General features: G+C 41.0%; 1 protein-coding gene across 1 annotated transcript in view; it reads right to left on the bottom strand.

Annotated features, from left to right (window-relative positions):
* Positions 1–2,616: 2,616 nt before the first annotated feature.
* SLC28A3 (solute carrier family 28 (concentrative nucleoside transporter), member 3) overlaps positions 2,617–18,190 on the bottom strand; it is a 44,764-nt gene continuing 29,190 nt past the window's right edge. Inside the window, exons 9-18 of the mRNA XM_009890499.1 lie at positions 16,561–16,641; positions 15,417–15,497; positions 14,225–14,350; positions 12,916–13,046; positions 11,919–12,087; positions 10,177–10,374; positions 7,408–7,489; positions 6,478–6,576; positions 4,584–4,707; positions 2,617–2,731 (exon numbers count right to left, since the gene is read on the bottom strand). Of these exons, the coding sequence (XP_009888801.1) occupies positions 2,617–2,731; positions 4,584–4,707; positions 6,478–6,576; positions 7,408–7,489; positions 10,177–10,374; positions 11,919–12,087; positions 12,916–13,046; positions 14,225–14,350; positions 15,417–15,497; positions 16,561–16,641 (1,206 nt within the window). The remainder of the gene's footprint in view (positions 2,732–4,583; positions 4,708–6,477; positions 6,577–7,407; positions 7,490–10,176; positions 10,375–11,918; positions 12,088–12,915; positions 13,047–14,224; positions 14,351–15,416; positions 15,498–16,560; positions 16,642–18,190) is intronic.

Genomic DNA, 18,190 nt, shown 5'->3' with positions numbered 1-18,190 from the left:
TCTGGGTTTTTTTCCCTAAGTCTATGGCACTAACAATATCATAGGATAGGAATATATATATCACAATCTTTTGCAGAACTTTTCAGTTTTGGAGTCCATGAAAGGTCCGAAGCTTAAAAACATAACAGACTTCCGTCTTCAAGAGGGTCTTCTAGAGGTCTTCAATACCCATTAATGTTGTTTTCACAGGGAGTAGTCTGTGACCTGATTTTACCCACATTTGAGTTGCAGCACAACTCTGTTGTTTCTGGTGGGAACACTGCTCTGAATTCCTGGCTCTTGACTCCAGGATCAATTTTCATCATTATTAACAACAAAATTGAGAAGAATTGATACAGGAAATTTTCCCTGGAGTTTGGACATTTCCATTCACGTGAGTTACTTCTAAACAGGGACAGACCAACCTCCCGGATCAAGATGTAGCCTGGATACCTCTGTGGGCAGAAGGAGGGGGATGAGGGCACACGATGGCTAGTCTTTGATTTGGATGTTTCACTGACCAAGGTGCTGATGAATACCACATGTTAGCAGCTCAGTTCACATGGACCCATAGTTACCAGAGTCATAGATTCACAGAATAACCTAGGTCAGAAAGGACCTTTAAGAACATCGAGTCCAACCATTAACCTAACACTGACAAAACCACCACTAAACCATGTCCCTAAGTACAATGTATACCCTTCTTTTGAATACCTCGAGAGATGGTGACTCAACCACTTCCCTGGGCAACATGTTCCAATGCTTGACAAGCTTTTTCGGGAAGATATTTTTCCTAATATCCAACCTAAACCTCCCCTCGAGCAACTTGAGGCCATTTCCTCTTGTCTTATTGCTTGTTACTTGGGAGAAGAGACCAACCCCCACATCTCTACAACCTCCTTTCAGGTCACTGTAGAGAGTTATAAGGTCTCCCCTCAGCTGCCTTTTCTCCAGGCTAAACAACCCCAGTTCACTCAGCCACTCCTCATAAGACTTGTGCTCTAGACCCTTCACCAGATTCATTCCCCTACTCCAAACACGTTACAGAATCTCAATGTCTTTCTTGTAGTGAGGGGCCCAAAACTGAACACAGTATTTGGGGTGCGGCCTCACCAGTGCCAAGTACAGGTGGACAATCACTTCCCTAGTCCTTCTGGCCACACTATTTCTGACACAAGCCAGGATGCCATTGGTCTACTTGGCTACCTGGGCACCCTGCTGGCTCATATTCAGGTGGCTGTTGACCAACATCCCCAGGTCCTTTTCTGTCAGGCAGTTTTCCGGCCATTCTTCCCCCAGCCTGTAGTGCTGCATGGGGTTGTAATAATGCAGGTGTAGGACCAGGCATTTGTCCTTGTTGAACCTCATACTCTTGGCCTTGGCCCATCGATCCAACCTGTCCAGATCCCTCTGTAGAGCCATCCTACCCTCAAAGAGATCAACACTCCCACCCAATTTGGTGTTGTCTACAAACTTAGTGAGGGTGCACTCGATCCCCTTGTCCAGGTCATTGATAAAGATATTAAACAGAACAGGCCCCAGTCCTGAGCCCTGGGGAACACCACTTGTGAGTGACTGCCAGCTGGATTTAACTCCATTCACCACCACTCTCTGGGCCTGGCCATCCAGCGAGTTTTTTACCCAGTGAAGCATATGCACATTCAATCCATGAGCAGTCAGTTTCTCCAGGAGAACGCTGCGAGAAACGGTGTTAAAGGCTTCACTAAAATCCAGGTAAACAACACTTACTAAAGTCTAGGTAGGCAACATCCATAGCCATTCCCTCATCCACTAAGTGTGTCATCTTGTCATAGAAGGAGAGCAGGTTTGTTAAGCAGGACCTGCCTTTCATGAACCCATGCTGACTGGGCCTAATGGCCTGGTTGTCCTGTAGATGCTGTGTATTGGCACTCAAGATGGTCTGCTCCATGACCTTCCCCGGCACCAAGGTCAGACTGACGGACTAGTAGTCGCCCAGATCCTCCTTCTGCCCATTCTTGTGGATAGGCATGGCATTTGCTAACCTGCAGACAACTGGGACCTCCCCAGTTAGCCAGAACTGGTTATAAATGACTGAAAGTGGCTTGGTGAGCACTTCCACCAGCTCTCTCAGTACCCTTGGGTGGATCCCATGCGGCCCCATAGATTTGTGTGTCAAGAAATGTGCAGAGATTTCTGAGAACAGAATCACTTGTCTTCATGCAGTAAAAACACTTCTTTGGTATCAAAAAGAGCAGAAACACTATTAGGAATGGGTGGCAATTCCAAATATTTCTACTTCACAATTTTCTGTTAAGTGGCAGTCAAATCCTCTGAATCTGATTTTCTTCTTGCATACAGAAGTTTAATTCTACAGATTCATCAATTTCAGGGTAGAAAATAAATCAGGAGAATCAGGCTCAGAAACCTTCTCTTTCTCTTCTGATCTGCAATGGGAGATCTGCAGCAGAGCTGTCTTGCATTTATCCGTTTAATTTATGAGTCATTCCACGCAAGTCAGGAGAATTGGGCTGGTAAGAGATGGAAAATAAAGGTCTGGGGAGGTGTTCACACTTGTTGTGTAACAGGAAATTTATTATTACATTTCCACCAAGGAACATGGTTTTTATTTATGATCTAGCCCCCCTTCCCTCCAACTTAAGGCTTATTCCAAGTACAATGAAAAGCAGGTTGATTCAGTATTTGGCAACATCCTTTCCAGGAACTCAGGCTGTAGTTTCCTCCAGGGAAGATGTTCTGTGAATCATTTACACTGGGGAAGGAATAAAAGCAGAAATCAGATATACTAATTTTCTCCTATGGAATACATGTGTATACATGTACATATATATATACACACACATGTGCGCACACACACCCACACTTTCTCCAAAGCAACTTTGAATGTGCTAAGATTTTAATGAGAAATGAAACAGAGAGAAGACTTTCCAAACACCAGCCATGTGCCATGACCAGAGGTTCTCCCTTTTTATCAGGGTGATGCCTGGTTTTCTGTGTAAAGTCTTCATGCCTCGGGTATATCTTCCTAGATAACAGAAGTGATTGAGGGTTTCACTTCACTATTCAAGGTTTTTGCATCTTTGAAAAAACAAAGCAAGTTCTTGTCTTTGTAGCAACCAGGTAGACTTAAAATTAGTGTGATGAAGAAAAGTTGGAACGATGAAGAAATAAGAATGAAGGAATCGTTGGGTACCCAATATCACAGATGATTTTTACTGTGCAATAAAGTTTTTGACACTGGTTCAATGTTATGATAAACTCATCTGGAACATTAGGTTGCAAGAACAAAAATTTCTTGTAGTGATATGCAAGCCCTGATGTTCAGGCAGAAGCTGGTGATCTTCACATCGCATGAATATTTTTGTTTAAATTACTTTTTTTGTGAATGGTTGAAATCTAAAAATGTTACCATGAAAATAAGACCACCTTACATATTGTATGCACCCATATTCTAAGCTACATTTTCGCCAAGGCATGGAAGAAAGATATATATGTGTGAAAAGAATAATACAGAAAAAAAATCACCTAAAGTTAGAATTGGAATTTGGATTCCTAACGTGAGGAGTTAAACATCATAAGAAATTTCAAGTTGCCACAAGGCTTGATACTAAGAAGATGTAACAAGATACCTCTCTACACACAAAAAACCTGTTTTAGTTAAGCAAGGGGGTGTGAAGGTAGATCCGGTGAAATCAAAACAAGTCTGAAAAATTTCCCCATTTGAGGATTTCATGGAGACAATTCTTGCAGGTTAGATTACAGCAACATCACTGTTACATTTACATTGTATGTTTTTGTCATAGACAAATGCTCAATCTTAGAGCACTGTTTTTTGCTAAAAGAAATGTGAAAAGAAGGATGAAGTTTTTCTATTTTCAATAGCATGGAAAAAAGATGAATTAGAGTATTTATTTATGAAGCAATCTGTTGTGAAAATGGGAAAAAAAGGCACATTAGGACAAATTTAAAAGGTTCTTGCCATAATCTCAATGCATAGACTTTTGGCTCTTTGTGAGATAGTGTTAAGTACGTCTGAATATATTCTTTATTTAACAGCATTATTTCTTTCTTCTCTACCTTGGATAGAGAATTATCAAATACAATTTACCTCAGAATATTTTTCTACTTCAAATGTGTATAAAGTTTTCTATGTAAGCAGGCACAATTACTATTATCTTCAGCCAGATTCACAGACAGTAGAAGGAAAAGCTCCTGCCTTTTTTCAGCTAGAGTTATCCTCAGATATTATGTTAACATTATGTTACTTCAAATATTTGATTTATTTTTTGTTAATATTAGAGATGAGCCTGAACTAGATCACCAAATCTTTACATGATCGTCTATCTTTAGCCTTTTGGGAAGCTCAGGTTTGGATAAACATGTTTTGTTTGTTCTGTTTGTGTTTTGCATGTAACAGAGAAATGCCCAAGAAAAAGAAAATCATTCAGCACCATTAAAATATTAATTTCTTTAAAAGATGCAAGTTCATGGAAAGTGGGTGCCTAAGAAAAAAAGCCAAATACAAACAAAATAAAATTAGGCTTTTCGAGAACATCCAAGTTCCCTGAGTTATGCTGGCAGAAGGATAAAGAGTTCCTCAATACCTGGTGAAGAGTTGCTGGCAGCATTCAACTAGCTTTGTGCTGTTGGCAGGGAAATCTGTTGAGTTCATGGCATTTCCTAATAAGATGTGGCAAGGAACTTCCAGACCAGGGACAGTCAGCATTCCTGTGAAGTAAGTAACAATTTTCTTAATCAGTAATGAAGAGGAAGAGAAGACTTGGGGATATCAGTCACTGGGCCATGGTCAGATGAAGCGTTCTGGCTGATACAAAATCACTTTCTGAGACGGTTCTGTAATAGGTGCAAGGTTAAAAGCCTTGAACTGTAGGACTTTTAAAAAATCCAAATCATTATGCAGAACTGGATTAAGGAGTGACCACAAACTTTTTTTTTATATGTAGGAATTAAGCTATGGTAACTTGTTACACTTGGACAGTTTTATTTTTCTGCCCCTTTTAATGCTACCAAAAAGATATGCTGATGGCTTCCTTACAGCTTGGCCAATGTGCCTTCATTAACTAAAGTTGAGCTATTCTGCATTTATAGCAGTGCAAGTAAATGCAGGACCTTTTCTTTCGTTTTAAATGGAGATAGTTATGGTTTATTTATCTTTGCTTTGCCAGATGTTCTCCAAAATTTTCTATAAATAGTAATATCAACATTAGTTTCAGTCATGGACACAAAAAAATGAAAGTGACAGCTCCTTCTTGTATGTAGTGTTGTGGAACCCAGGCACATTTTTAATATGTTCTTATCTTGACTGGGGTAGTAGAAATTACTTGGCTTTTTTACCCTCTTCTGGGCATAAGGAAAGCATTTGCCATGGCAGGAGTGGGTGGAATGTAATTTTCTTTCCAGTGCAGATTTTATTGTTTTGGAAAGATTTCCCAGTGGCTGTTCACAATTTTATTCTTAAGGCCAGGATAGCGAAATGACACATTTTAGTAAGACTTCCTGACCTCTCAGTTATACAGAGTAGTGTCATATATTAAAATATTATGGAGGGCTGTGAGACTAATGACATTTCAAATTCTATAACCTTCAGAAAATAGTGCGGGCTTATCCATAAAATGTATACGTTTCTGTTGCTGCAGTTAACACAAAGGGATAGGGAAGCTGTGGTAGAAACAGACATGCTGTTTTCATCTACATAAAGCACCCAGATCTTTCTTCACTGGAGGAATGAGTGCTTTAACCTTCATCATGCAATTCTGTGTATCACTTGCTCAGAAAAGAAAGCTGGAAAGGGATTGTTAAATGGGATTGTTAAATACTGGGTATAATTTTTACCTGCTGAATCATATCAGGTCAACTGATTAATCTTTTGAATCATTAATATTATGCTGCGTGGTGGTTTTTTTAAATTTCCTCCCTAAAATGGCTGTTGCGTTGTGTGTCTTGACTCAGCTTGAAGGTGAGACTTTGAAAATAAGGATCTGTGGTTGAGTCCCGCCTTAGGACAGTTTCATTAACTTAAATTCTCTGTGGGAATACTATCAGCCCAAAATATCCATTTAACACTAAGGAAAAAAGTCTTTCAGCTTTCCCTTTGCTCCTTCTCTGTTACACTCTCCTTTCATTCCACTTCTCCGTTTCTCCTTTGTAATTACTTATGTATTTCTGTAGCCAGCATTGTGGAGGAGTGGTTGTAACTCATCTATAACTGGCTTTGTTCACCAGTCACGGGTTACACACAGAATAACAAAAAAACCCCAAAACAAAACAAATAGATAAGACATAATGGAAGAGGTCAAATAAATATTTTCATATTCCAATTTTGCAGGCACTTTTTGGTCTCATGTTGTCTTTTAATCCTGCCAATCCCGAAAATACTAGCGTCTGAGTGACAGGAGTTGCCGAGCGGTGTGTATCGTACAGATGCATTGCCACCCTGTGGCCACCGACTGTAAGAGACACCAAACTTGGGTACGGTACCTGCAACACAGGCCGTCATGAAACAGGCGACGGTTCCCGCAATCATTGCTCTGAAAGCGCCACCAGCTATGTCCTTTTTTTTTGAGGGAGCAATGCTTGCTAGGAAGAAAATTAAAGTGTGCGTCAAACATAAATACATACAGATATAACCAAGATGAACCCGCCAGCTCCCCCACCACAAGAGGAAATTCCCACCCTGCAGTTCGAACCAGGAGAAACAAGGAGGGAAAATGAGACAGTTTTAAGAGGGCCATTTGAAAACCTAGTGCCAATGTTGGCTCTTTGTGTTAAGAAGGTGGCTTGTGTATGAAAAGGTGACTTCTGGTTGCTTTGGCAGTTTGCATGTCTGCTCTGGCTGATGGAGGCTTTCAGATGCAAACCGCAGGCACGGCACCGGGGTCTGGCCCCAAGTCTGCGCCCTGCTCCTCCATGCTGCTGGTGCTGCAGAGCCCACTGGGGCTCCAGGGTAAAGGCAGCTGACAGCAATTCTGGCCACCCGGTAAGGAACCCAGATGGATTTTCAGTTTTTCTTTTTCCCTTGAGGTCTGAAAACCCTTTTTTTCTTTTTTTCCTTTCCCTATAAGCCTACTGCATGTATGTGAGCCAACTTTGTCTTTCAAACCAGCAGGCTACAGAGATGGTTTACTCTGCCTGAGGGCTGCTGTAGCTCATGCTCATGGTGTGAGAGCGGGATAGGGAGGCCTGTTGGCAGGGCTTGGTTCCTTCCCCTTGATCTTAGACCCTCTCCCTGGACTTCCATGCCAAAGCCTGCGCCCCTCTGGAAGTCCTTCCATGCACAGTTGGGTGCTGGGTCTTGGCAGAGTAGCTGCTCAGCCCCTAATACTGCCAAGCTTCACCCACAGCCTGTTCCTTTGGTTGTTTTCTTTGGATTTGCTTGCCAAATAAATCATCCATGAGAGGTGTGCTTACTCAGGCCTCCTATTACCAGTCCCAGGGAACCGAAGTTGGCAAACCCACAGAGAGCATAGGTGGCAATGACTTCAGAGCGAACCTGGAAAACATACACACACCCTGTTGAGTGGTTTGAGATAGCTCATGCGGATTTAGAGGTCTGAAAACATGGCATCGTGGCTTAGAGCTCCGAGTACTGAAATCACTATGTTTTGCTTGATTGCTGCCCTGATGTGCAGCTTTCAGCAAGGCAGGCTCATTCTCTTGCTGAAAGGTGGAGGCTTTTGTACCTGCTGCCCATGTGAGGACTCATAAATCATGTGATGGGTTTATTTTTTATATATATTGCTGTGCCAAGCTTGTAGAATTGAGTACTAGCAATTAAAAGACAAAAAATAATTCTTAACTGACTAGTGGCATTTTAGCTGATGTTTTTTGAAGGTATGAGTCAGAGACCTTTAACTCAGCTTGTTGTTCATAGCTGGGCTGCCTCTATAACATTCCACTGGAACCTCAGGTTTTGGTACACATCCCTTACTTGTCCCCGAACAAGTAGAGGGCTCCATGTCCACAACCACTCTGTGTGTGCTCCACCCTGGGCACAGAGAAAGACAAGGGAAACAGGTATCCTAGACAGTGGGTGCTTTGATGTGATAACAGGCCGAGGGACATTCTGATTTTGGAATCCCCATTAGCGGCTTATTTCCTTCCTGACTTCAGCCATCTTCCTCCCCTTGGGCAACACCAGCTCAGTCTGAACCTCAGAGCAGAGACAAAGTTGAGTTGGCCTTTGCCCCCATGGACGGACACCTCACATGACACAAAATGTCTTTGGGTGAAATCAGGCTACAAACTTTGCAAAGCTTGAAATAGATGTACTTCAAACATTTGGGGAAAGGAGGCAACATATCTCAGCAAATGGATTTTTGTCCCCATGGCAGCTCTGAACTCCTATTTACTGTGTTTCAGGCCCAAGCTGAGGATGCCTGAGTGAGTGTTCTAGTAGGTTTCCTTTTTATTAGAACTTTCTCTGTTTCCATTCCTGTTTCATAAAAACCAATTTGTAGATATTTTCAGTCACTCTGAGCACATGCAGGAAAATGCTTTTCAAGTACCCACTCTACCTGTTTTTCCTAGAAAAGCCTTTGTGTACTGCGATTTCTCTGCTTTCATTTGCACTTTTCTAGCTCTGAAAACAGGAAGCTTTGTTATTACTGGCTCAGATGAGGGACTTCAGAAGACCGCTTGTTTGCTCGCTCTGACTGAATATATGTGCCTGGATGTATTAAAGAGTTCTGATATTGAAGAGGACTTAAAAGTGGAAGTCAAGCACGCTCTCACCTGAACTGTTGTGCCATAACTAAAATGGTTACTGTGCAATTTTTACTAGTGTTATGAATCCAAATTATTGTTATATCTCAGGAGTTTTTACCATTTAAACTTTTACAGCTCTATATAGGTATTAGAATTAAACATGGAAGTTCTATAGATCTTACTAAAAATAAAAAGAAAAAAGGTGAAATACAGTTGATGGGATCTGAATTTTAAGGCTGACTTCCAGATTAAAAAAAACACCCACTCATTCAGGAGTTCAGAGCTATATTCCCCTTGTAGAGCGTAGCATGACTATAGTAGGGCAGATCAGAAGTCCATGTAGCCCAGTATCCTATTTCAAGGAATTCCAGGAACACTGGTAATGGATGCTCAGGCAAGTGTGTGAGTATTTGATCAGACCTTCCAGCTTTCTACCTCCACTTGTGTAATATGTTCTGGAATGTAAGTGGTCAGGAACATGTTTTTGGTTTTGTATATAAGGCAGGCATCCACAGCATCACACCAGATTAAATGAAAATTACAAGCTGTACAAAGGATGCTTCCTAATTAAGGATCGTCTACAGTGACAATTTGTCTTGATTTGAGGAAGAAAGGCCAGTGCATGGCTTTTGTTGCCTGTGCTTAGAATGAGGGTGAATTCAGCACAGGTTCTGCATGTGGACACCAGATGGGGGACCAGTCATGGCTGCAAAAGTCAGCCTTGATCACTGCATGCTTTTTGCCTCTGTGCATACTCCTAAGATGCTGTTTGTATTGCCATCCTCTAGGTTTCTTCTTCAGTGAATTGTAGTAGGAATTGTGTATCCTGTTGGGTGAATCTGGGTGTATGCGTGAATGAGAGGTGAGCCCAGGCTCTGGCTGGAAATGCAAGCTAACTCTCATTGGCAATTGAAACAAACTGGCTGGACACAGTGCAGCGAGGGAAGTGTATGCCATGTAATACATGTCTTGTGTTACTGCCCTCTGCATAGAGGACAATAACGTCCAGCAGAGGTGTGCCAGTAATATCTAAAATGTCATCAGCTAAAGCTTGCGAGATGCCTCTCTTGAAGCTTAATGCTTGGCTAAACCTCTGCAGGCAGGAGGATCCTCCAGTTCTTGCCCAGGATTTTCCTGGGAGAGTATCTCATAGGGAAGTGCTAGCTAAGAATGAGGTAAGAAAAATTCACCTTGAAGACAGCCTTGGTCTTAACTGCAGTGTCCTGTGAGACACTGCATGTTCCCCAAAAATATGCCTTTCCTTTGCTATGTTTGTTTGAGATAGTTAGGGGTGGACAGTCATGGCAGCCTCACAAAGCAATGCTGCATTTTCATAGTTTAACTGTCACTGAAAGACACACTTTAGAGTAATATGCCACCATCATCCCTTTGTGCCTATATGAAAAAATAAGTTAAGTTTCAGAGGAAAAGTACTAGATCAAATAAACGTGTAGAATAGAAAACGTTACTTACAGTCATATACTGTTTCACACCATTCATGTACATGCTCCCACCCTTTTCCCGGTTGTGAATCAGTTTTGAGAAGCGCTCATAAGCCACAAATTCATTGAAGAAAGTCTTGTAACCTAGTAGTCCACCAACTATAAAACTGTCTTCCCAGTCTACCCCCATCATGAAAGAGAGTGGCATGAAGGCATAAGCACAAATATTCTGCAAAATACAAAAGACAAAGCAGTCAAAAGACGTGGTTGGTCAAAGAACAATGGCATGCGATGCATTCTCTAGACAAAATAAGGATGGTTTCATTTCAGCAGAGGAAAATTGGCCTTAAATTCTTCCTGCCAACACATCTGGCAGTCTGAGGGTTTTTAGTAGTAAGGTACGCTTACGTAATTTTTAAAAGACTAACACAAAATCTAAATATAACAAAATAATTCAGTATGTCCTTAATTTGACACCTAAAGTTAAACAAAAGTTTCTGTGCCTTTTTTTTCCCCAACAATGGCTTCAGGTTGGGCATAGTGTTTGAAGCAAAGAAGGAGGGTTGAGTTAAAAGAGCTAATAAGACAATTGAGAAGTCTAGTTCTTCTGCTGATTAAATCAAGTGTGTTAATGAACGTGCTTAATTTCCAGGTTATTGGACTCCAACTGGTGTAAACAAAAGACTTGTCTCTGCATAAAATCTGTGCATCTGACATAAATGAAGCTGTACGTTTTTTCCTAGTATTAAAAGTTTTATGCAAATTTAAAAAAAATCCCGTATCACAGCTTATTTTTATATAAGAGAGAAAATAGCTCCAGCTGTGAAAGAGTTCGGTCAGATTGTTTTCAGTGAATGAAACTGGGCTGTTTAAGCAGTTACTATTCCTGATTTCTCTGTCCACAAAAGGCAAGAGGTTTGTGTTTCTTAAAAGGGCTGAATGCAATGTGTCTGTAGGTCTCAGCTCCTTGTGGGTTATCTGTCTGTCCAAATCTTATTCCATCCAGCAGTTATTAAAATACCGGTCCTTGCACGTGTGTGGCTGAGGTATGTGTACTTGTGCCTTTCCTCTGCAGTGTGTGTCTGTGCAGCGGGGTAATCTATGGAAGCTGTGCAGGGTAACATCTTAATATTGCTGAAGCCGTATTTGCCGTATTTCCTGTGAGTGTCTACTCACTTCTGCAGCACCTTTATCGCAAGGGTATGTGTTTCACACATCACTTTTATTAGGAGTTTGCACAACAAAAAGCCCCAAACCATTGAACCAAGACTGTTGCTTTGGGTCAAAAAAGATGTGTGACCTAGGTCAAAAAAGAAGTCCTGCTTAAAACCTGTTTGCTCAGCTGAGTGACTTCGGTGCAGTTTTACAATGTAATTGTGTTGAGAACTAAGTGGTATTGATTAAGTGTGGGTTCAGAAAACTCTGCCTTTGCCTCGGTGTCCTTATCTAAGTGAAGCTAGTGAGCACTAAGGACTTGATGGGGCTCTCTGAAGCTAAAGCCAGTTTAATGTTTAGCTGAAAGAGGTGTTTACGGCTTGGCAAATGTGGACAGATCTGCTACACTGCCAAGTCAGAGGAGGCAGGTATTGGCATAGAATGCTCTGTAAACATAGTCTGCTGGTTAGCAAGAACACCACAGAGGGAAGCTATACATGGACTAAAATACACACAAATATTTACATGGCCACAATTTTCCATTGGCTGTAAATACATTTACAAGAGCATGCACATAAAAATATACATTATGCTGCATGAAGGAACTGAAGTTCATACCTCAAAGTTCAGCTGTGGATAGTCAAACAGATTGCCCACCCAGGAGAGGGCTGAGTCAAGGAAAGCCAGCAGGGCAAGGAAGGAGATCAAATTCACAGCGATGTTTGCCACCAGCAGGATGGAAGTAGATGCACCTTGACTGGCTGCTTCCAGCAGGTTCTTTGATTCACTTTATCAACAAAAAGAAAACCAGAGTGTGAACATTTTTTAATTCAAGAACAAATCATGGAACTAAAAGTTATGCGGATTTGATTAGAAATCTACTACTGAAGCTGTCTGTTCACTTACAGGGAAAATAATGATGAGGTGGAATAGAGTTTTGGTCTCAGTCCTCATGGGAACCACTGGGAGGGTATGCTTTTGGTGCCCTGAGGATGAATTCTGGCACATTCAGGGCTGGGTAAGCTCTGGATTGGGTCTCTGCACTGTGATTGCTCGTGGCATCACTGGGACAAGGGTGTGGGCACTGATTCTCTTGCAAGGCAGCCCTTGCAGAGATGACTGGGCTGTTCAGGAACAGCTCCTTAGAGACCTTTTTGCTTTGTCTGTCATTTTCTAGACAAGTGAGTCTCCCTGTAGGTGGACAGTAAGTTTGCTTCTGTCACTGTTGAAATCATTGCTCCACCTTTGCTCTTTTATGTCTGCATTTACAGATTAGTTATAAAGCAAAGACAGCAATAGAGGAAATGGGAAAACCTCTTGGTGCCTCACCTCAGGTAGGCATTACCCTCTTTCTTTGGAGGGTTTATTGTCTGGCCCAGGCCCTTGGCATCTCTGTGCCTGTCCCAATGGCTAGTGATACCTCCATAAATTGTAATGGGGCATGTTGCACCTGGATTCAAAAACTGCTTATTTGGAATACATTGGTGTGTAACTAATTTATTGCTTGCACATCTACCATGTACTACTACCCCTAAAGCTTATGTGTGAGAAGTTATTTTTCCAAATCTCATTTTTGCGTAAGTATTGCTATTAAAAAGAGCCTAGATCAGCTTACCCTTTTGCCATTGGTAGGCCACTCCCCAGAGTTACTGTAGGCTTTTCAGTTTCAGGCCAGAATAGTTTGGAGGTGGCTAATGATGCTGGTGCTGACATGACAGAAGCAGTCAGTAGGTGGGAAGCAGAAACCTGGAATTCCAGGTGAGAGAAAATATGCTGTGATAACCACATCATGCACAAACATGGAGGAAAGCAATTAAAATTGTGAGATGCTTGGATGATTTTTCTACAGGGGCTCATTGAAAAGTTCACACTGCTCATAAAGAAAATAAAAGAATGAGCAACTGAAAAAAAAGGGAAAGTCAACTGCAAACAGGAAAAGTCTAAGTAGCGAAAATTATGGAGTAATCTTTCCAAGAGGCAAAGTGCTTCACTCCTATCTAGCAGCAAAACAGAAGGCAACAGGAACAAAAGAAAAGCCAGGTGCATTGAGTGCAGGTGGGTGTAGCAATAGAGGAGCAGGTGAGTGAGAGCCAGCCTTCCTTAACACCACCTGTATGCCTTGCAGTGGCAGAAGATTGTTTTTGTCCCTTGAAGTTGTGTTTAAAAAAAAATTTGCATGGCCTAACATAGATTCTTCTATTCCTCTTTCACCATTTCTTCCACAAATTTCTACACAACTTATTTGCTAACTTCTGCAGTATTTCCATCTCTCCTTTTCATCTCATACTCCCTCAGTCTTCTTGGCCAATCCTCCCTTCTTAACTCTGCCTTTCCACTGTATTTTATTCAAATATGAAACTAATATATTCATCAACCATCCCCGAATGACTCTGATAATAAATCACATCTTCAGCCTTGTTTTTCTGGCTTTGTGTTGCCAGTTTCTTAGCAGACAAGACTTGTACTACCCGTGTTTGTACAGCATCGTTAGAACCTCAGTTGCAAGTCAACTCTTTACAGGCTCATACGTCTAGCAACACCTCCTGAAGCACTTTTATCTATATCACTGCCACAGAAGTGGGAGGGTTGATCAGTTAGTATATTACACATGTCATTTCGTCTGGACTGAAGGAAATTATATAAATCAGTCATTTCCTTGCAGCTATGGCAGGAAGTCTCTCTGTATTACTTAGATAGCTGTTTTTGCTACTTAACAATATCTTCAAGATCAGATTTTGTTATCGTTTTTACTGTTGGAAGATGGGGGATTTTTGCGGTTAATTCCTTCAGGGGAAAAAAAAAAAGAAAAAAAAGAAAAAGACAGGGATGACTCAAGTACACTTCCAAAGCATTTTAGCTAGGCTTCTATACTTACATGATTTCAGATAAACAGTATATTTTCCAGTTTTCTTTCCCCAACTTACCCCAAAAGAAATATATGCTCCTAAGACACTTCCAGCAATAGTTGAGAATCCTGCTGTCATGACTGCATGCAGTTCAGATTTGGTGATGTATGGTAAGTAGGGCCGTACCAGGAGAGGAGACTCTGTCTGGAAGTGGAAAACAACTACCAAATTAAGAACTTCCTAATAAACCCTCAGGGGTTTCTTTTATTAACAGGGTAGAAAAACGAGTGGCTGCATCACACTTTCTGAGGTGTCTTTGACTAGTTAATCTTAGTGCTAATGAGTGCTCTGAATATTAATAGGTTGGGTTTTTTTTACCCCAAGAAGGAAAATTATACCAATATCCATCTTGTCAGAAGACAATTCTTGCTGATTTATCACCTCCCCCAAGGGCCCAATGAAATTGCCAAGAAATCCTAATCCATTTCTGAGTGCATCAGGGACAGACACAGGTCTGAGCTGCAGGTAAGGCTGTGCCTCAAGTGAAACAAACATACCAGCCACTATGGGCAACTTAGAGCTCTCAGCCCCTCTGGCACGTGTGTGAGCTCATCCTGGGGCAGCATTGTGCAGAGGTACTAGTTTATATCTTGAAGTAGTATGATACAGTGAGGCACCACTGCTAAATAATAATAACTGATAAGCTAATGTCACTTTTGGGCTTGGATGCTACTTGGTGGTCTTTCCACGTTGCTTTGAAAACTGGGAGAGACACTGCTGTAGTGTGGGTTTAATGGATTTCCCATTACAGTGGGCTGCTGGACTCTGTCCCATATGCTTTTTTGGCTAAGGCCTTGCACAGCCAGCCCTGGATCTTATTTTTCTGCACTGTTTGTCTCTCCTGTCCTGGCCTGCCTCATATGCCCTGTTTTCATCCCAGTTGCCCTTTCAATTGAAGAGACACCTGAAATTGTTATTTCTTCATAGCCTTAGAGTACTCTGGTAGTCATTTTAAGAGAGATCTATCACCTACATTTATGCCTGACTTTCCATTAGAAAAATATATGATTTCCAAAACCCACCCCATTGTGCATCACTGCTGATGTATGAACGTATTGGAATTCTGGAAATCAACCAGCAGTCCTGCTGTACTAGACTCCTAGCTTCATAAGAAATTATAATTTTTTTATACACCAATGATTGCTGAGCAGCAATATTTCACAATATTCAGCAATCCTGTGCTAGCATGTATTTCTGTGCTCCAACTCACCTGTCCCACAAATATGTTACCCGCAGCTACCAGAGACTCAACAGGAGTTGTCCCCATGACAATTTGCATTATCCAACCAACCTAAAATGATTAAAAAAGAAAAAAAAACACAAATACATTGGTCTGCCTATTCCATGCACTTCTTGAATTAATCATGTCAATGTAAGAGTTCTGAGATACCTTTCAATGTTTCCTGAGTTAATGATTTCAGCTTCAAGATATGGCACATTCATTTAATAGTAGCATGCTGAAACAAGCCATAGGAGGAATAATTTAAGAGAATTGAGAGTACCCCAGGCTTCTTCTGGGCACTAAATTGTTAAACTAAATTAATCAAAGTAGATATTTTGATGTGTCCTTATCTCTTATGTCCAAAAGGATTTGGATGATATGAAGGGAAAAAAATGTGAAATTTAGATTAGGGCTAAAAATACCTAGTAGAAATTTTAGCATGCTATTTCAGCCAGATGAGGTTTGTGGTGCTTACATAACAATCCTGTGAATGAGAAGGACAAAGCACTTTTTAAAGGTATGTTCAAATAAGGCTTAACTACCACCATTCAGGAAGATCTTTTCCCTCATATGATAAGTTCATTGGGCATACAGGGCAGAAAGTGGACTTTCTGTGAACTTGCTCTTAGCGGACACTGGCATTGGACCTAGGACCTGACAGAAAAATGAATGCTTAGAACATGAGGTGAGGAACCAGCCTCTGATCTTATTCTGGGGATCTGTGATAGGAAGGTATATGCAATTGCTACGGCAATGCTTAGTAAAAAGCAGAAATCCACCATCTGTGAAGTAACCTCCCTCCTGCATTTTGAGGGCTGGGAGAGGGGCAGGCACAAAGGAAGATTTAAGCAAGTATGGCATCTGAGGAATGCCAAACTACCCAGGCAAATTTAACAATTGTTGTGACTTTATCAATAAAACCAGGCTGGGGGAGAGGAGAGTACGCGATGTGATGCCAGTTAGGATTTTGTGATGGTAACACTGGGAACAATTTCCAGCTTAAAAATAAGCAACTACTTTTCATATGTCTATGCCTAAGCAGCTTGGTCAGGGCTGATGCTACATTTCAGCTGCATGTGTTCAAGAAGTGTCCTGTACTGGGCAAATAGTACATATTGGCAAAAATTCATACCTTTCCAATGAGCCACTGCATGAATCCAACGTGGTAAAGCATAGACATTACTGTGCTGAAGAAAACCACAATTGGCAGGACCTGGTTTGGAGACACAAAATCATTAACACCTCTAGAGTGGTTTTCCATTCCTTGATTCTGTAGACCATTTAATTTTTGAAAAAGAGGCTCATGTTTTTGGAGATACACTTAAAGGTATTGAAAACTCATCATTAAGCTTACACTTACGCTGTAAAATTCTTAATCTTCTAGACTCATTGTTTATGTTTGTGCTGGAATGAACTATTTTTCATGTATCTACATAGTTTTCTAACAGGACTGCAATAGTTTTGAAACTGTTTTATTTCACATGATATGCATAAGTTTATAGCCAAGCCATGTTTAAGTCAGGTCTACATCTCTAGACTTCAAAAAACATGAACAGAAATATATACAATGGGACTGTGGTGTAGAATTCAGAGCTTAACTTCTCTGTGTCTGTGTTTAAAAAACACAGTTTATACTGCTATATAAGCAGAAGTTGAACAGATTTTGATTGGGATTGTAGCTGACTTGATTTCACAGAATCAAGTGCAGCTTCCTTAGAAAGCCTGTGCTATAGCTGCTTTTTAATAACATATTATAGCAAAATCCTTTTTTATTCTATTCTATTTATAGCATTGATTGTAATACCAACGTGGAGTATTCAAGGGCTCTGTAACTGCACTCAGAGACAGAATCTGCTTAAAAAAAAAATTTACAGCTGCATGCTTATTAAATACAAGAAATTAATATAAGTCTATTTCAGTGGAGACTGAAGGGAAAATGTTTGCCCTAAAGATACAATTTAAAATAATTGCATGAACGCCTAACCCACTGTCTGATGGGTTATTAAATGTGTTGTTTTTGCATCCTGAATAAAGCTAGTATCAATTGATTCTCAAGTATGTTAAATACACAGGATCTCAGCATTTTTGTGCTACTATACAACAGGAAGAAAAATCTCCCCAAAAGGTCCAAAATGAGGCACACAGATTAGTTACAGTTAAAACAGTACCACTAACACTAGCAGTACTAGCTTTATGTGTGTTCAAATGAGGGCATAATACATCATGAATAAAAGCAAGGAACAGAAAGAAAAAACCCCCAGTTTGTTAGTTCAGATGTTTTCAGTAAATTGAAGCTGTGTCTTTCTAGAGCAGAGTCAGTACTATCAGCAGTACTACCAATTTGTAAACTCAATTTAGATGATCAGAACCTTTCACTGAAAGGATAGAGTGCAGTTCACAAACACAGTTGTGCTCTTCAAGTTAATCACAGAATCACAGAATGGCAGGGGTTGGAAGGGAACTTTGTAGATCATCTAGTCGAATCCCCCTGTCAAAGCAGGCTCACCTAAAGCAGGTTACACAGGAATGCATTCAGGTAGGTTTTGAATGTCTCCAGAGAAGGAGACCCCACAACCTCTCTGGGCAGCCTACTCCAGTGCTCTGCCACCCACAAAGTAAAGAAGTTTTTCCTCATGTTGGGATGGAATTTCCTGTGTTCCAGTTTGTGGCCATTGCCCCTTGTCCTGTCACTGGGCACCACTGAAAAGAGTCTGGCCCCATCCTCTTGACAGGTGCCCTTTAGATATTTATAAGCGTTGATG

This window comes from Charadrius vociferus, unplaced genomic scaffold (assembly GCF_000708025.1).
Source record: "Charadrius vociferus isolate BGI_N301 unplaced genomic scaffold, ASM70802v2 scaffold418, whole genome shotgun sequence".
Lineage (NCBI taxonomy): Eukaryota > Metazoa > Chordata > Aves > Charadriiformes > Charadriidae > Charadrius > Charadrius vociferus.
The sequence above is the reverse complement of the archived record's forward strand: the minus strand, read 5'-3'. Positions and strand labels throughout refer to the sequence as shown.